Below are 13,265 nucleotides of genomic sequence, written 5' to 3' on the forward strand. Positions count from 1 at the left end.
GAAGAAGAAGCAGTCGCCAACCAATCCCAGCGTGGCTTCCTGGATTACCCGTATGAAATTCAGTACACCACTTCTTGCTTTCAGTTCAGTAATCCATCGTCGAGGGGAAGATGCGTTGGTTACCTCTCTCGGTGGCAATATTATGGGCCTGTTCTCTTTACAGTGCCTCTGCGGATAACAGTGGCGTCAAGAAAATGAAGGTGCAATTTGCCACGGGTCCACTTCTCAAATTCCAGATTTGGTGAGTGAGAGTTTGGCCATTTTTATGTCGGTCGGTCCCCGGAACAGGCCAACCAGTGAATGACAGTAGCACAGCGCGGCTTGACGTGATTAACCTTGCAGAGATATTAACCACGATTACTGTAAAGTGTACTGTGACAGAAGCGTTAATTTGTCTCATATGGCTGGCACAAGTAGTCTCGCAGATAACCTCAGCAGGATGTTATAATCGGCCGGTAATCCGGTGTTGTGGCCATTTTCGACTCCCTGCCAAATTACCCCCTCACCTGATTGCCTAATCCTAACCCCTCCCCCACACCTAACCCTAAACCTACCAATACTGTGTGTGGAGGGGGGGGGTAATAAACTGGCGGGGGTCAGAATGCGGCACAAGAGAATTAGTCCATTAGTGTGCGTGCTTGCATTTAGTAATTTGAGACGCTGCACGTTTAATAATGCAGCTTTTATGGATTTATAAAAACAATTTGAGGCTGCTGGAACATCTAGTCTCCAATGGTGGGTCATTTATCATAATCTGAAATGGAAATCATTGTTTACATAGTTACTGCACAATAGTCGTATTTCACGTCAACCTGTGGTTGTGAACCAAAGGCTCTGAGGTGTGTCTTCATCATCTTGTTTGTTTTCTACAGTGTTTCCTGAGGATACAAGCGGGTGTTTGAGGAGTACATGCAGGCTTTGTACCAGCGGTACCCAGACATCCGCATAGAAGGAGAGAACTACCTTCCTCTGCCAGTCTACCGGTAATCACTTACATGTCTATCCTCATGGCCAGCAATTAAAAAAAAAAAATGTGTGTGTGTGTGTATAAACACGTGTGTATATAACACAAATACACACACAATCACACACCTTTGCAAAAGAATCATCATTGGCTTGTACATTGTTTACTGGAATAACAGCTTTTTTTCCCTTCTCACAAAATCTGCATTTATGTGCTCACAGATAAAATTAATACACTAATATTGTGAAATGGTATTACAATTTAAAATGGCTGTTTTCTACTGTAATATGTTTTAAAATGTAATTTATGTATTTGAGAGCAAAGCTGAATTTTTTTTAGCATCATTACTCCAGTCTTCAGTGTCATATGATCCTTCAGAAATCATTCTAATAAGCTGATTTGGTGCTCAAGAAACCTTTATTATTATCAATGTTAAAAACAGTTGTACTACGTAATATTTATGAAGAAACCATGATATACTACCATGAAAATGTTTAAGGTATGCGTGTGTTGTTAATAGAAATTAATGCTTTTATTCAGAAAATATGTATTATGCATCAAAAGTGACAGTAAAAACAGTATAATGTTACAAAAGATTATATTTCAAATAAATGCTGTTCTTTTGAACTCTATTCATCAAAATATCCTGAAAAATGTTTCCACAAAATATTAAGCAGCAAAACCTGTTTTTATTAACATTGATAATAAGAACCATTATTAATAACAGATCACCACCAGTAATAATTTAATGATAAAACTTCAGTAATTAGAGCTTAAATGTGCCGACCATAAATAAATGAAAATGTATGAAGGCATATTTGTCTTATTAAAAAAAATTGAAATGGCTGGTACTTGAGACATTGTTGGTCATTTAGTGTTTCTGTAACAAAAAAAACTGTAATTCTACTACAACAATAATACTAGTAATTCAACTAGTGTATGTGTGTGTGTTTGTGTATGAATTATTTATTTATATAGTGTCTCTTATTATTATTTTTTCTTTACTCCAGGCACATTGCTTCCTTTCTGTCTATGTTTAAGCTGTTGTTAATCGGCGTGATCATTGTGGGCAAGGATCCATTTGCTCTATTTGGCATGCAGGCTCCAGGTCTCTGGGTTTGGAGTCAGGAGAATAAGGCAAGAAGACCTCAGACTTTTCCTGTTGAGATATTTTAATTTGGTGGTTTAGGTTGTAGTTCTTAACTAAAACCTGTTTGAGTAGTATGTTCCAAATACAAACTTTTCCCCCATGGAGCTCATTAGTCATTATAACTTTGTCACCTCAGTGACGTTTGTGGTTATAGGAAAAATGTAATACACTAGGGACCAAAGAGCAAGCTCTCATGTTAATGTTCACTTGACTGTTTCTGCACTATTTCTGAAATGTAGTAGGCATCAAAGTACAGAAAAAAAAATTTAACCTTCAGCTTTCTGTAATTTTTGTTTCAGTTTGAAAAAGTAGCACAAGTCATGTATCAACTATCCACACAATAGCCACATACAAACAAACTAGCTGCAGAAATGCTTATTTGATGTTTTTTTTGTTTTTTTTAGATATATGCCTGTATGATGGTGTTCTTCTTCAGCAATATGATCGAAAATCAGTGTATGTCTACGGGTGCTTTTGAAATCTCGCTCAATGGTAAGTGTATTTGATTCAAAATGTGAGTATTTATATTATTATGTAAATGTGTTAATTTATATGTTTGTTCGTGTAATGTTTGTTTATAACAACAATAATAGTCATTTGTTTTATTTGTGGTATGTATATTATATGTAACCCTGGAGCACAAAACCAGTCTTAAGTCGCTGGGGTATATTTGTAGCAATAGCCAAAAATACATTGTATGGGTCAAAATTATAGATTTTTCTTTTATGCCAAAAATCATTAGGGTATTAAAGGGGTCATATGATGCTGCTAAAAAGAACATTATTTTGTGTATTTGGTGTAATGAAATGTGTTTATGCGGTTTAAAGTTAAAAAAACACATTATTTTCCACATACTGTACAACCATACATCAATGGAAAGCTTATTTATTCAGCGTTCAGATGATGCATAAATCTCAATTTCGAAAAATTGACACTTAAGACTGGTTTTGTGGTCCAGGGTCACATATAGTATATTTCACCTTTTTTTTTCTTTTTTGTAAAATGGGATGACTGAATGATTTTATAGTTTAGAAAATACTTGTTACGACCCCTTTCAGAACAACATAATCTGTCTTAACCCAGGGAATTTTTTTTATGGAATAGCAGCACATAGAAAATGTATTATGTAAGAAATTATTAAAGCAGAAGAATTAGAGTTGCTCTCTGTCCATTAGACATGCTAGGCATACAAGTTTGTTGAAGTTTTTAAAGAGAAGCAGCGTGGCGGTAGCCTAATTTGGTGGTTTAGTCTGGCGGAAGTTAGCAAAATGGTGTCTCACTATGGTAACGCTATTTTGGGGCATTTTTTTGGTTAGATGTTCCAGTTTGGTCCAAGCTGGAGTCAGGCCACCTGCCTTCCATGCAGCAACTAGTCCAAATTCTGGAGAATGAGATGAAGATGAACGTGCACATGGACACACTTCCACACCATCGCTCGTAACCTTGCCTCTGATTCACTGAATGGAGCCGATGACCCCTCCATGTATGTTTAACCATCATAACTCTACCAAGTATTAAATGAATTTCTATTATTTCAAATATTGTCTTTTGTTTTAAAGATTTCTATAATGTACTAGTTTTTGACACAAAGATAACCTAAGATTCTGACATATAATAAATAAATAAATATTACTACTATCTATAATGTATACACTACAAAGTTTGGGGTCAGTAAGATTTTTCTTAATGTTTCTTGTGCTCACCAAGACTGCGCTGATTGAAAATACTATATATATATATATATATATTACAAAATATAACAATTTAAAATATTTTTTTTTTACTTGAATACATTATACATGTACTTTATTTGTGTGATCTCAAAGCTGAATTTTCAGTAGCCGTTACTCCACAGTCTGCAGTGTCACGATACTTTTGAAATCATTCAAATATAAAAAAATTTTGAATTATTTGATGAGTAGAAAGTTCTAAAAGAACGGCATTTATTTAAGATACAAATTTTGTAATGTTGTAAATGTCATTACTGTAATATTTGATCAATTTGATGCATTCTTGCTACAGTAAATAAAAGTATTACAAAAAAAAAACTTATTGACGCCAACATTTTGAACAGTAGTTTAATAGGTAAGCAGCTACTACATAACACTAAAACTGACAAAAATATTTTTAATTGAAATTTAATGTTTTGACTGTTCTCTTAATCTGAGTGTAGTTGAGCCAAAAATGTGGTTACTTTTTTGTTTGTACAGTGGAATATATTAATTAAAGAGTTAAAGCAGATGATATTGCTTTTTCTCCCTTTAGGTGAATTAATTTACTCTGTACTTTTTTTCCACATTGTCTTTTAGTTCTGTGGCGAAGCTCTCCTACGGTTGTGAGGGGACGTTTATGAAGGTTTGCGCTGAAAGTAGAGACTCTACTAGCGCACGCCCGATGTTCTGCGTTCTCCTCACCGTGCCCCTCGGAGATGCACCACCTACAGATGCTGGTGTGGGATCTACGGCAACAACAGTGGCCATATAATTATGATTGCATCCCATCTCTTGTGCAATAACCATTTTGTTCAGGTCAGGATATATGTTCACAATGACTCCAATTTTCATTTTAGGTCAGTTAGCTCAGTCAACAGAATTTATGATGGCATGTTTTTCTTTCACATCTTACTGCACTGCTAACTCTTGGTCTTTGTTTTAATTAATAAGTAGATATGAGAAGCTCCTAACTTATACACCCAACCCCCATCATGATAATTTAACAACTAAGTAACATTAATTATATTTCTGAGCCCTGGGTTTTATATTGCTTTGTATAGCTTAAAATGTTTACTAAAAGGAAAATAAAATGGAATAAAACTAAATATGGTTGTTCTTTATTAGGGGAACAGACTTGCAAATGCTTTTTACAGTCTTAAAACATTTTGGATAAAATGAGAAAATTACAAGAGTAACATATTGTTGCAATTAAGGTTTGAAATAATACTTTACCATTAGAAAATGACTCCTTTCTTTTTATTAAACATGCTGTGAAATATCATTGTTCAGCCATTTGTCCTGTAATGTCATTAACCTAGTCAAGAATTGGGTTTATTCTGGTCTTACCCCGATCACTTCAGGTAAAGAGTCTTATGTGCTTATCACCATCTAGAATCCAATTGTGAACTGAGATTTACAGTCAATGTGTTGTCTAATGAAGTCTTTATCTTATTTTGGTTATACAATTTTCACTGTACAAAAAGATTCAGCCTAAAGCCCGTGTGAACCGGAAGTTGCTGCTGACTTTATTTCAGTGTAGTGACATATTTCCAGCTGAAACGGAATATTGAATAGAGGGCGTGGTTTTATTTTTGCGCTTCTCCTCTGTCTCTTACTCGTAGCAATCTAATGGTTAGAGGGGTGAATGCCATTCCAGAGCGGAAGCAAATGTTCCGATTTTGATTAAAGATAACCAAGACAAACCTTTTTTTTTTCAGCGGATTAACTTGCACTGATTAATTGTTCACATCAAGACTAGCAATGTGCGGTAATAAAGTAAAAAGTAAATTTTGATTTCATGCAGACTTTAATAGCTTTTCAACATGGAGTTATATTTCTATAATTGGAATAAAAAGAACTTGATTATATTGCAGTACCTAGAATTTTTGATAATGTTACATGTAAAATTACACGCAATATGTTGGGTACTAGTAAAAAATTTAGGTCAGTTTGTGTAATGTTGATTAGGTTAAGATAATGTTGTAAATTCTCTCTTAAAAAGGACTAGTCTAGACCTAGGCTTAAGGCCTGTCCACACCAAGGATAATAACTATAAAGTTAAATGTCTTTTTAATTCTATGAGAATAGCAAAGTCCACACCACAGCTATAACAATAGTGCCACAGAGGAACAATATAGTTAAATTCATTTTCGGAACTATTTTTTCCAGCTAATGAATGGTAAAAACAGACAGGCAAACCGGCAGGCAACAAAACTACAGCGTACGCTTATAATAAAAAGAATCTTATAAAACGGATAGTTCCGGTCCTTGATTCTGATTGGTTGAGCCGCGTTCGAAGCTGTTGTAAATTACTCTACAAACATCCACCTTTGTTTACTTTGTGTGTTGCTTGGCAACCACTTTGTTGCAACCACAACTGTTTCTGAGGAACTGTTTGGTGGAAGAATACTGTTTTTATTTATATCATTACACTTTATTTGCTCTGTTTTATTTTGTGAAACCTAACTACGTATATGGAATAACCGTTTTATAAAAGCAATAAGCCCTGTGAATAAATTCACTGTAAACCACGGCTTCTTGGGGCTTATTGCTTTATTATCATTCCTATCGGTATAGTTACTGTTACAGGTGTGAATCAGCCTTTATTATCTGATTGCGAAGAGAACCTTAAAGGGATAGTCCATCCAAAAATGAAAATTCATTGTTTCCTCACCCAAATGCCATTGCAGATGTACATTACTTTTTCTTTCTTCATATGAACACACACAAAAAAACATTTTTTTTTTAATTACAAATGTTTGTAAGTCCATATAATGCAAGTAATTGAGTGCCCAAATATTGACACTTGAAAAAACACACAGCCATCGTGACAATAATCCATACAACCCCAATAGATAAATCAACGTCTTCTGAAGCTAACTCATAGGTGTGTGTATGAAAGACTTTAACTTTAAATAATCGCTTATGGCCAGCTTTTGTATGCATATCCACCCTTAATTACTGTTGCATCATGTTTTTACGCAGTAAAGAAATACATCGCGGAGCAAAGAGGACACTGACAACACGACGACAGACAAGAAAGAGCAGGTTACTTTTGGAATAAAACGTTAAATTTTTCTCTTTTTTTTTAAGAAATTCAAACAATAAATACCATTTTGTTGCTTTTTAATGTGTCGTGACAGATTGCTGTAGCGCCTCAGTTCAAGCGGCACGTGAGCCGATCATCTCTTCTTCTTTACTAGTTATAGCACAAAATAAACATGAATGAACATCAAAGGTAACTTGTTTCAACCACGGAAAGACGTCAATTCACAACATTTTTCAAGTTCAAGTCCACTGATGTTAACTACTGTCCTGTCTGGTTTGTTTGTCAGACAAACTGGCAGATTCAGCGTTATGATTGGCAAGATCATCTGTCAATCAACCTCTCTGCGAAGTGTGAATTCCTTGGGAGGTGACAATTTTGTATGAATTTGTACATTGTGAATGTTTTACAACATAACTCTCACTGGGGCAGACCATACGAAAACGTATGAATGAGCCACAACATAAAATATTTATGATTCGCCATGAGATTGTTTTGGAAGTTAGTATGAGGGCGAAAGAATTCCCTATGCAGATAGGGAATGTAGTTGGTTGCGTGAATTTGCCACACTGACCGCAACTGAAAGCTGCTGTGTTTGAAAGTCACTTCTGTCTGAGCAGTACTTCATACACTGCTAAAATATTGACAAGGGACATCGGAACTTTTTTCCACAAAAATTCGCACCTTTAGTCAATTGAAATTCCTCCAGTATGTTTTGTATACTTTTTCAAGCATGTCAGTTCATGGACAGGCCTGCAGACAGTGCTGGATAAAGGCCTTGTCTGGCTCTTCCATTTGTACTCTGTGGCTTAAACTCCTCAACCTTCGGACCAGCGAGTGGAGGAAAGGTGGAGGTCTGACCCGCAGGTGTGTTGGACTGGATGGGAAGGCTTGGCACTGCTGTAACCGTATCAGAGCCATGTGAAGGCCAACCCTGCATGCCAGAAGTACCAGTTCCTCTTTACACATGAGGACTTGAGGAGGTATGTTGTGTTCTTTGGACTATAAGCAAAGACATGGCAGACACAACATTTAGCTGGACCGGTTTGAGTTGAGTAGTAAGTGTGACGGATCAAGAAAATGTCTTTAAAATTGGAGATCAAATTAAAAAGACTTTCTTACCAGCTCACAGCTGCCTACTCTGAATCTGGCTTGCTGTCCAGAAGCAAGGAATGACACAAACACCAACTGTTGACCAAGAACTCGTACCCCTATATTTCTGTTGAGCGACAGAAAGAGTGGTCTCAGGGGTGTTGGTGTTTGAGCCTTGTCTGTCCAGCTCCATGTTCTGATCCTTCTCCCGCCTTCATCTAGACTCCGTCCACCCCAAGCATCCATACTCAACCTGCTCCACAGGAAACAAGAGCCACGCAGTTATTTGTATTTTTGCTGTTCGATTAACTGAGATACTTTTAACCTGAGGTATTATTAGTTTAACTTTTATAACTTAAAGGGATAGTTCACCCAAAATTTTCAATTCTGACATAATTTGCTTACCCTCATGTTGTTTCAAACCAACAAGTCTTCTGTTCATTTTCAGAACACAAAGATATTTTTATTGATTTATTAAAGATACTATTGATATTCTCTTATCTACTTTGTCCATCCATTGACACCCGACGAATCCAAAACTTTTACACTTTAAAAAGTACAATAACATTTGACCATGTTTGAGCTTCTGTTTCCTATATTTGATGTGCTCTATGGATGTGCATTGATCAATGTTGAATAAATGCCTAAATTAAATATATCTTATAAAGTGATAATGTCTCTTTAGAAGACTTGTATTCAACCACTTGATTCATAAGCATTGTCTTTTTGAAAAATGTGAATCGTCAATATTCTGGTTGCTTGGACTTTCAGTCAAAAGTTTCATTCACTGAAGCACTGCCTATTTTCATTTCGAAAATCACCTTAAGTCTCATAGGTTTGGAATGACATGAGGTCATTAAATGAATTTGAAGTAAAAAATGTGCATTGGGGTATGAAGAAATGAGCATTAGCACTAGATTAATAAATGCTATATATGTTAAAATTAAATGGCTTAATGTTGCTATGCTTAGATTCTGCGCTCATCTGTCTATCTTTTGAATGCAAATCTGTTTGTGTGTAGACAGGTTTTAACAAAAAAAATATTAAAACAAAAATCGTAACAAATTAATAGTATTCTCTGCATTATTGGCTGTAATAGAAGAAAATATATAGACACAAAAAAAAAAACATCTTTGATTGTGTTTCTGAACGGATCCGAACATTTTATCATCAATTTCTCACCTCATGTGACTTTAAACCTGTATGACTTGCTTTCTCAGAAGATATTTTGAAGAATGTTGGTAACCGAACAGTAAGCGAAACATTTCTCAAAATATGTTCTTTTATATTCCACAGACGAAAGAAAATCCTACAGGTTTGAAATGACATGAGGGTGAGTAAATCTTGACAAAATGTCCATATTGAACTACCGCTTTAAGTGCTTCAGACTGTCCCCTCCTCAGTTAGATCAATAATCAGTCCGCTTGAGACACTGAGATCTGTGTCAGTGTAATAGCAATCCACCCTACCAAATGCTGCCGTTGCTATGGTAACAAGTGGCTCTGCCATTAGACTGAAAGAGGGCTCGGACTGGACAGAGAGGAGTCGGCATGTCATCATGTATGATACAGATCCTTTCCTTCTTGCTGCTGAGAATGATGAGAGCCAGGTTTCCTGAGGGATAGCTGTAGCCATGATAATAAGGACAAACAACAGCAATACGTAATAGACTAAATCCATTTTCAAATTACTTCAAAATCATCTATAGGTTTTTAATGATTCATTGCACCACTCTCTTGCCCTTATACTTGTACACTTTAAAAAATACTTTTAGTTTGTGTTTTCTGTCTCTTAATGAAATTTAAAGTCACAGACAATCCTAGAAATTAATAATTACGTTTTATTTATTTAAAGTTTGCATATGTTTTTTGTTGTGTATCATATACATCTTTTTGTTGTGTATGATACATCAGGTTATGTCTCATATAGTATTATATGGGGAAAAAACATCAGAATTTTATTCAGTGGCCCAAATTGAAAAAAAAAAAAAAACTAAAAGAGAAAGAAAAAATAGCAATTTTGTGCAGTTGCTAATATTTACAAGATCAAAATTAAGGTGCAAATCTGATCTGATCTTGTCTTTATAAGGGTATAGCAGATTGCTTGCATGAAATGAAAATAAATATCAGCTGTCACTCTATATCTCCAAATAATATGTCTTATTAAGATGATATGTAAATGCTTACTTACAGTGCCGTGAAAAGGTTTTTGCCCCCTTCCAGTTTTTTTTTTGTTTGTTTTTTTTGCATATTTGTCACACTTAAAAGATTAACATCAAACAAATTTTATTATTACACAAAGATAACCCGAATAAATACAAAATGCAGCTTTGAAATAATGATTTCATTTATTAAGGGAAAAAAGCTGTCCAAACCTGCCTGGCCCTATGTGAAAAAGTAATTGCCCCCTAAACCTAATAACTGGTTGTGCCACCCTTTGCAGCAACAACTGCAGTCAAGCGTTTGCGATAAATGGCAATGAGTCTTTCACAGGAATTTTGGCCCACTCTTCTTTGCAGATTGTTTTCATTCAGCCACATTGGAGGTTTTTTGAGCATGAATGGACTGTTTAAGGTCATGCCACAGCATCTCAATCGGATTTAAGTCTGGACTTTGACTTGGCCATTCCAAAACCTTAATTTTGTTTTTCTTGAGCCATTCAGAGATGAACTTGCTGGTGTGTTTGGGATCATTGTCCTGCTGCATAACCCAAAAGTGCATGAGGTCACACACTGATGGTTGGACATTCTCCTTCAGGATTTTCTGATAGAGAGCAGAATTCATGGTTCCATCAATTATGGCAAGTCATCCAGGTCCTGAAGCTGAAGCAGCCCCAGATCATCACACTACCACCACCATGTTTGACTGTTGGTATGATGTTCTTTTTATGAAATGCTGTGTTGGTTTTACGCCAGATGTAACGGGACACACACCTTCCAAAAAGTTCAACATTTGTCTCATCAGTCCACAGAATATTTGCCCAAAAGTCTTGGGGATAATCAAGATATTTTTTGGCAAATGTGAGACGAGACTTTGTGTTCTTTTTGGTCAGCAGTGGCTTTGGCTTGGAACTCTCCCATGGATGCTGTTTTTGTCCAGTCTCTTTCTTATTGTTGAATCATGAACACTGAGCTTAATTGAGGCAAGTGAGACCTGCAGTTCTTTAGATGCTGTTCTGGGTTCTTTTATGACCTCCTGGATGAGTCGTCGTTGCGCTCTTGGAATAATTTTGGTAGGCCGGCCACTCCTGGGAAGGTTCACCACTGTTCCAAGTTTTCTTCATTTGTGGATAATGGCTCTGACCGTGGTTTGCTGGAGTCCCAAAGCCTTAGAAATGGCTTCATAACCCTTTCCAGACTGATACATGTCAACTATTTTGTTTCTCATCTGTTCTTGAATTTCTTTAGATCGCGGCATGATGTGTTGCTCTTTAAGCATGCTTCACTTTGTCAGACAGGTTCTATTTAAGTGATTTCTTGATTCAACAGGTCTGGCAGTAATCAGGCCTGGGTGTGGCTAGTGAAATCTAACTCAGTTAATATATGATAATAATGTGGTTAATCACAGTTCTTTCATGATTTAAGAGGAGGGGCAATTATTTTTTCACGTTGGGCCAGGTGGGTTTGGACAGCTTTTTTCCCTTAATAAATGAAATCATCATTTAAAAACTGCATTTTGTATTTACTTGCATTATCGTTGTGTAATATTAAAAATTGTTTGATGAACTGAATCTTTTAAGTGTGACAAATATGCAAAAAATAAAAAAATAAAAACAGGAAGGGGGCAAAATCCTTTTCACGGCACTGTATATGATTAAAGCTCTGTTTTTATGGTGGGGGGCAAACATATAATGCAATCACAATGAAATGATAACAAATAAATCAACTAATAAACACTCCACAAAAACCTGATGTACTTGATGTGCATGATTTTTCTAAAACTCACGCATAGATAATCAAGTAAACCTAAATGGCTTCAGTCCAGTAAGTGTTGATCTCGAAATATTACTAACAATATAAAAGTTATTCTTACATATACAAGATCATAAATGAGACATATAACACAACCTGAAGTGGGAAAATTTAAATGATACTTAAAGGTCTTTTACTTACTAAAAAATATGAACTATCAATCAGATGACAGAAGGCATGTAGTAGATTGTGTACAACAGGTTTTTCAACAAAGTTTTGATCATGTTGATCATTTAGAGGCCTTGGAAATTTGAGCATCAAATATGGTACAGTAAGATGTATACGGTAACGGAATATAGGGTCAGTGCATATAATATTGTCCATGATAAAGAAAATATTTTAAAAGTTTAAAATGCCTGTGCCAAATTCTTAGAAATGTAGTCTTTGCATTGTTGGCGTCAACGTTTATACCATTTTCAAAAAACGTTAAAACTTAACGACACAAAAATGTTATGTAATCTTGGTGTAACCATCAAGTAAAAAAAATTACATTTTCCTTACACATTGAATACATGTACACTAGGGTGGCCCTTATTTAACAAACCAAATTTCGCTCAACAAAGTTGAAATTCTGTCTTAATGTCCATAATAGCATGTAATTAATAATTATACAAAACCATTAGTAAACTGTGAATTAGGTTAAAAACGAGAACACGGAACAGTGTTGCTAGTCTTAAAATGTTAAATTATGTTTAATTGTGCCGATAGTCTTGTGGGCGCCATTGGGCTTCAGATGTCCCGAGTTCGAGTCCCGGCTCACAGACCTTTCCCGATCCCATCCCCTTCATTTCTGTCCACTGTCAGCCATCCAAGTGCACACATACAGCAGTAAGTAGTGAACACTGCTCACACACACCCCGAATAGTGAGCAGCCATTTACACCAGCGCCAGCTGAAGCTGTTGTGGGCTCCTCTGTGCCTTGCTCAAGGGCACCTCAGTTGTGGTTACTAAAGGTACCGAAACTCGAACCCACGACCTTCAGGCTACAAGTCCGACTTTCTAACCATTAGGCCACGACTGCCCCTCATCTCTGATATCAGAAACGGTCAAAATTTTATCAGTGAACAAAAACTTCACTAATATCACCAATTAGCTCTTGAAGTACCTGTTGATAAAAATATACATTCATTGAGCACGCCCTAAATGACAAATTATCTGGATGGTATTTTGCATACTTTACATACTTCTAGTTGAGAAACAAATGAGGGGGTGAGAGGTTAACATTTCCACACAAAAAAAAATTCCCCCCCCCCATTAAGGCTCACCCTAACGTTCACATCAATATTTAAAGTGCCCCTATTATGGGTAATGAAAGGTTCATATTTTGGTTT

The 13,265-nt window shown here is 36.0% G+C and overlaps 2 protein-coding genes across 2 annotated transcripts; one reads left to right on the top strand and one right to left on the bottom strand.

Moving 5' to 3' along the window:
* Window positions 1–52: 52 nt before the first annotated feature.
* LOC107708642 (selenoprotein T1a-like) lies at window positions 53–4,932 on the top strand. The gene is made up of 6 exons (XM_016512932.1): window positions 53–241; window positions 873–983; window positions 1,975–2,101; window positions 2,519–2,606; window positions 3,431–3,597; window positions 4,424–4,932. Exons 1-5 carry the CDS (start codon window positions 111–113, stop codon window positions 3,553–3,555), a joined length of 582 nt encoding a protein of 193 aa, XP_016368418.1. The 5' UTR covers window positions 53–110; the 3' UTR covers window positions 3,556–3,597; window positions 4,424–4,932.
* A 2,209-nt stretch (window positions 4,933–7,141) lies between these two features.
* Window positions 7,142–9,651, bottom strand: LOC107708872 (glutamate-rich protein 6-like; the record flags this gene model as incomplete). Its single annotated transcript, XM_016513242.1, has 3 exons — window positions 7,142–7,874; window positions 7,995–8,217; window positions 9,434–9,651. Coding segments are annotated over 3 exons (702 nt in total), but the record flags the coding sequence as incomplete, so codon positions are not given.
* Between the last annotated feature and the right edge of the window lie 3,614 nt (window positions 9,652–13,265).

This window comes from Sinocyclocheilus rhinocerous, unplaced genomic scaffold (genome assembly GCF_001515625.1).
Source record: "Sinocyclocheilus rhinocerous isolate Xijiao unplaced genomic scaffold, SAMN03320098_v1.1 scaffold1724, whole genome shotgun sequence".
Taxonomy (NCBI): Eukaryota; Metazoa; Chordata; class Actinopteri; order Cypriniformes; family Cyprinidae; genus Sinocyclocheilus; species Sinocyclocheilus rhinocerous.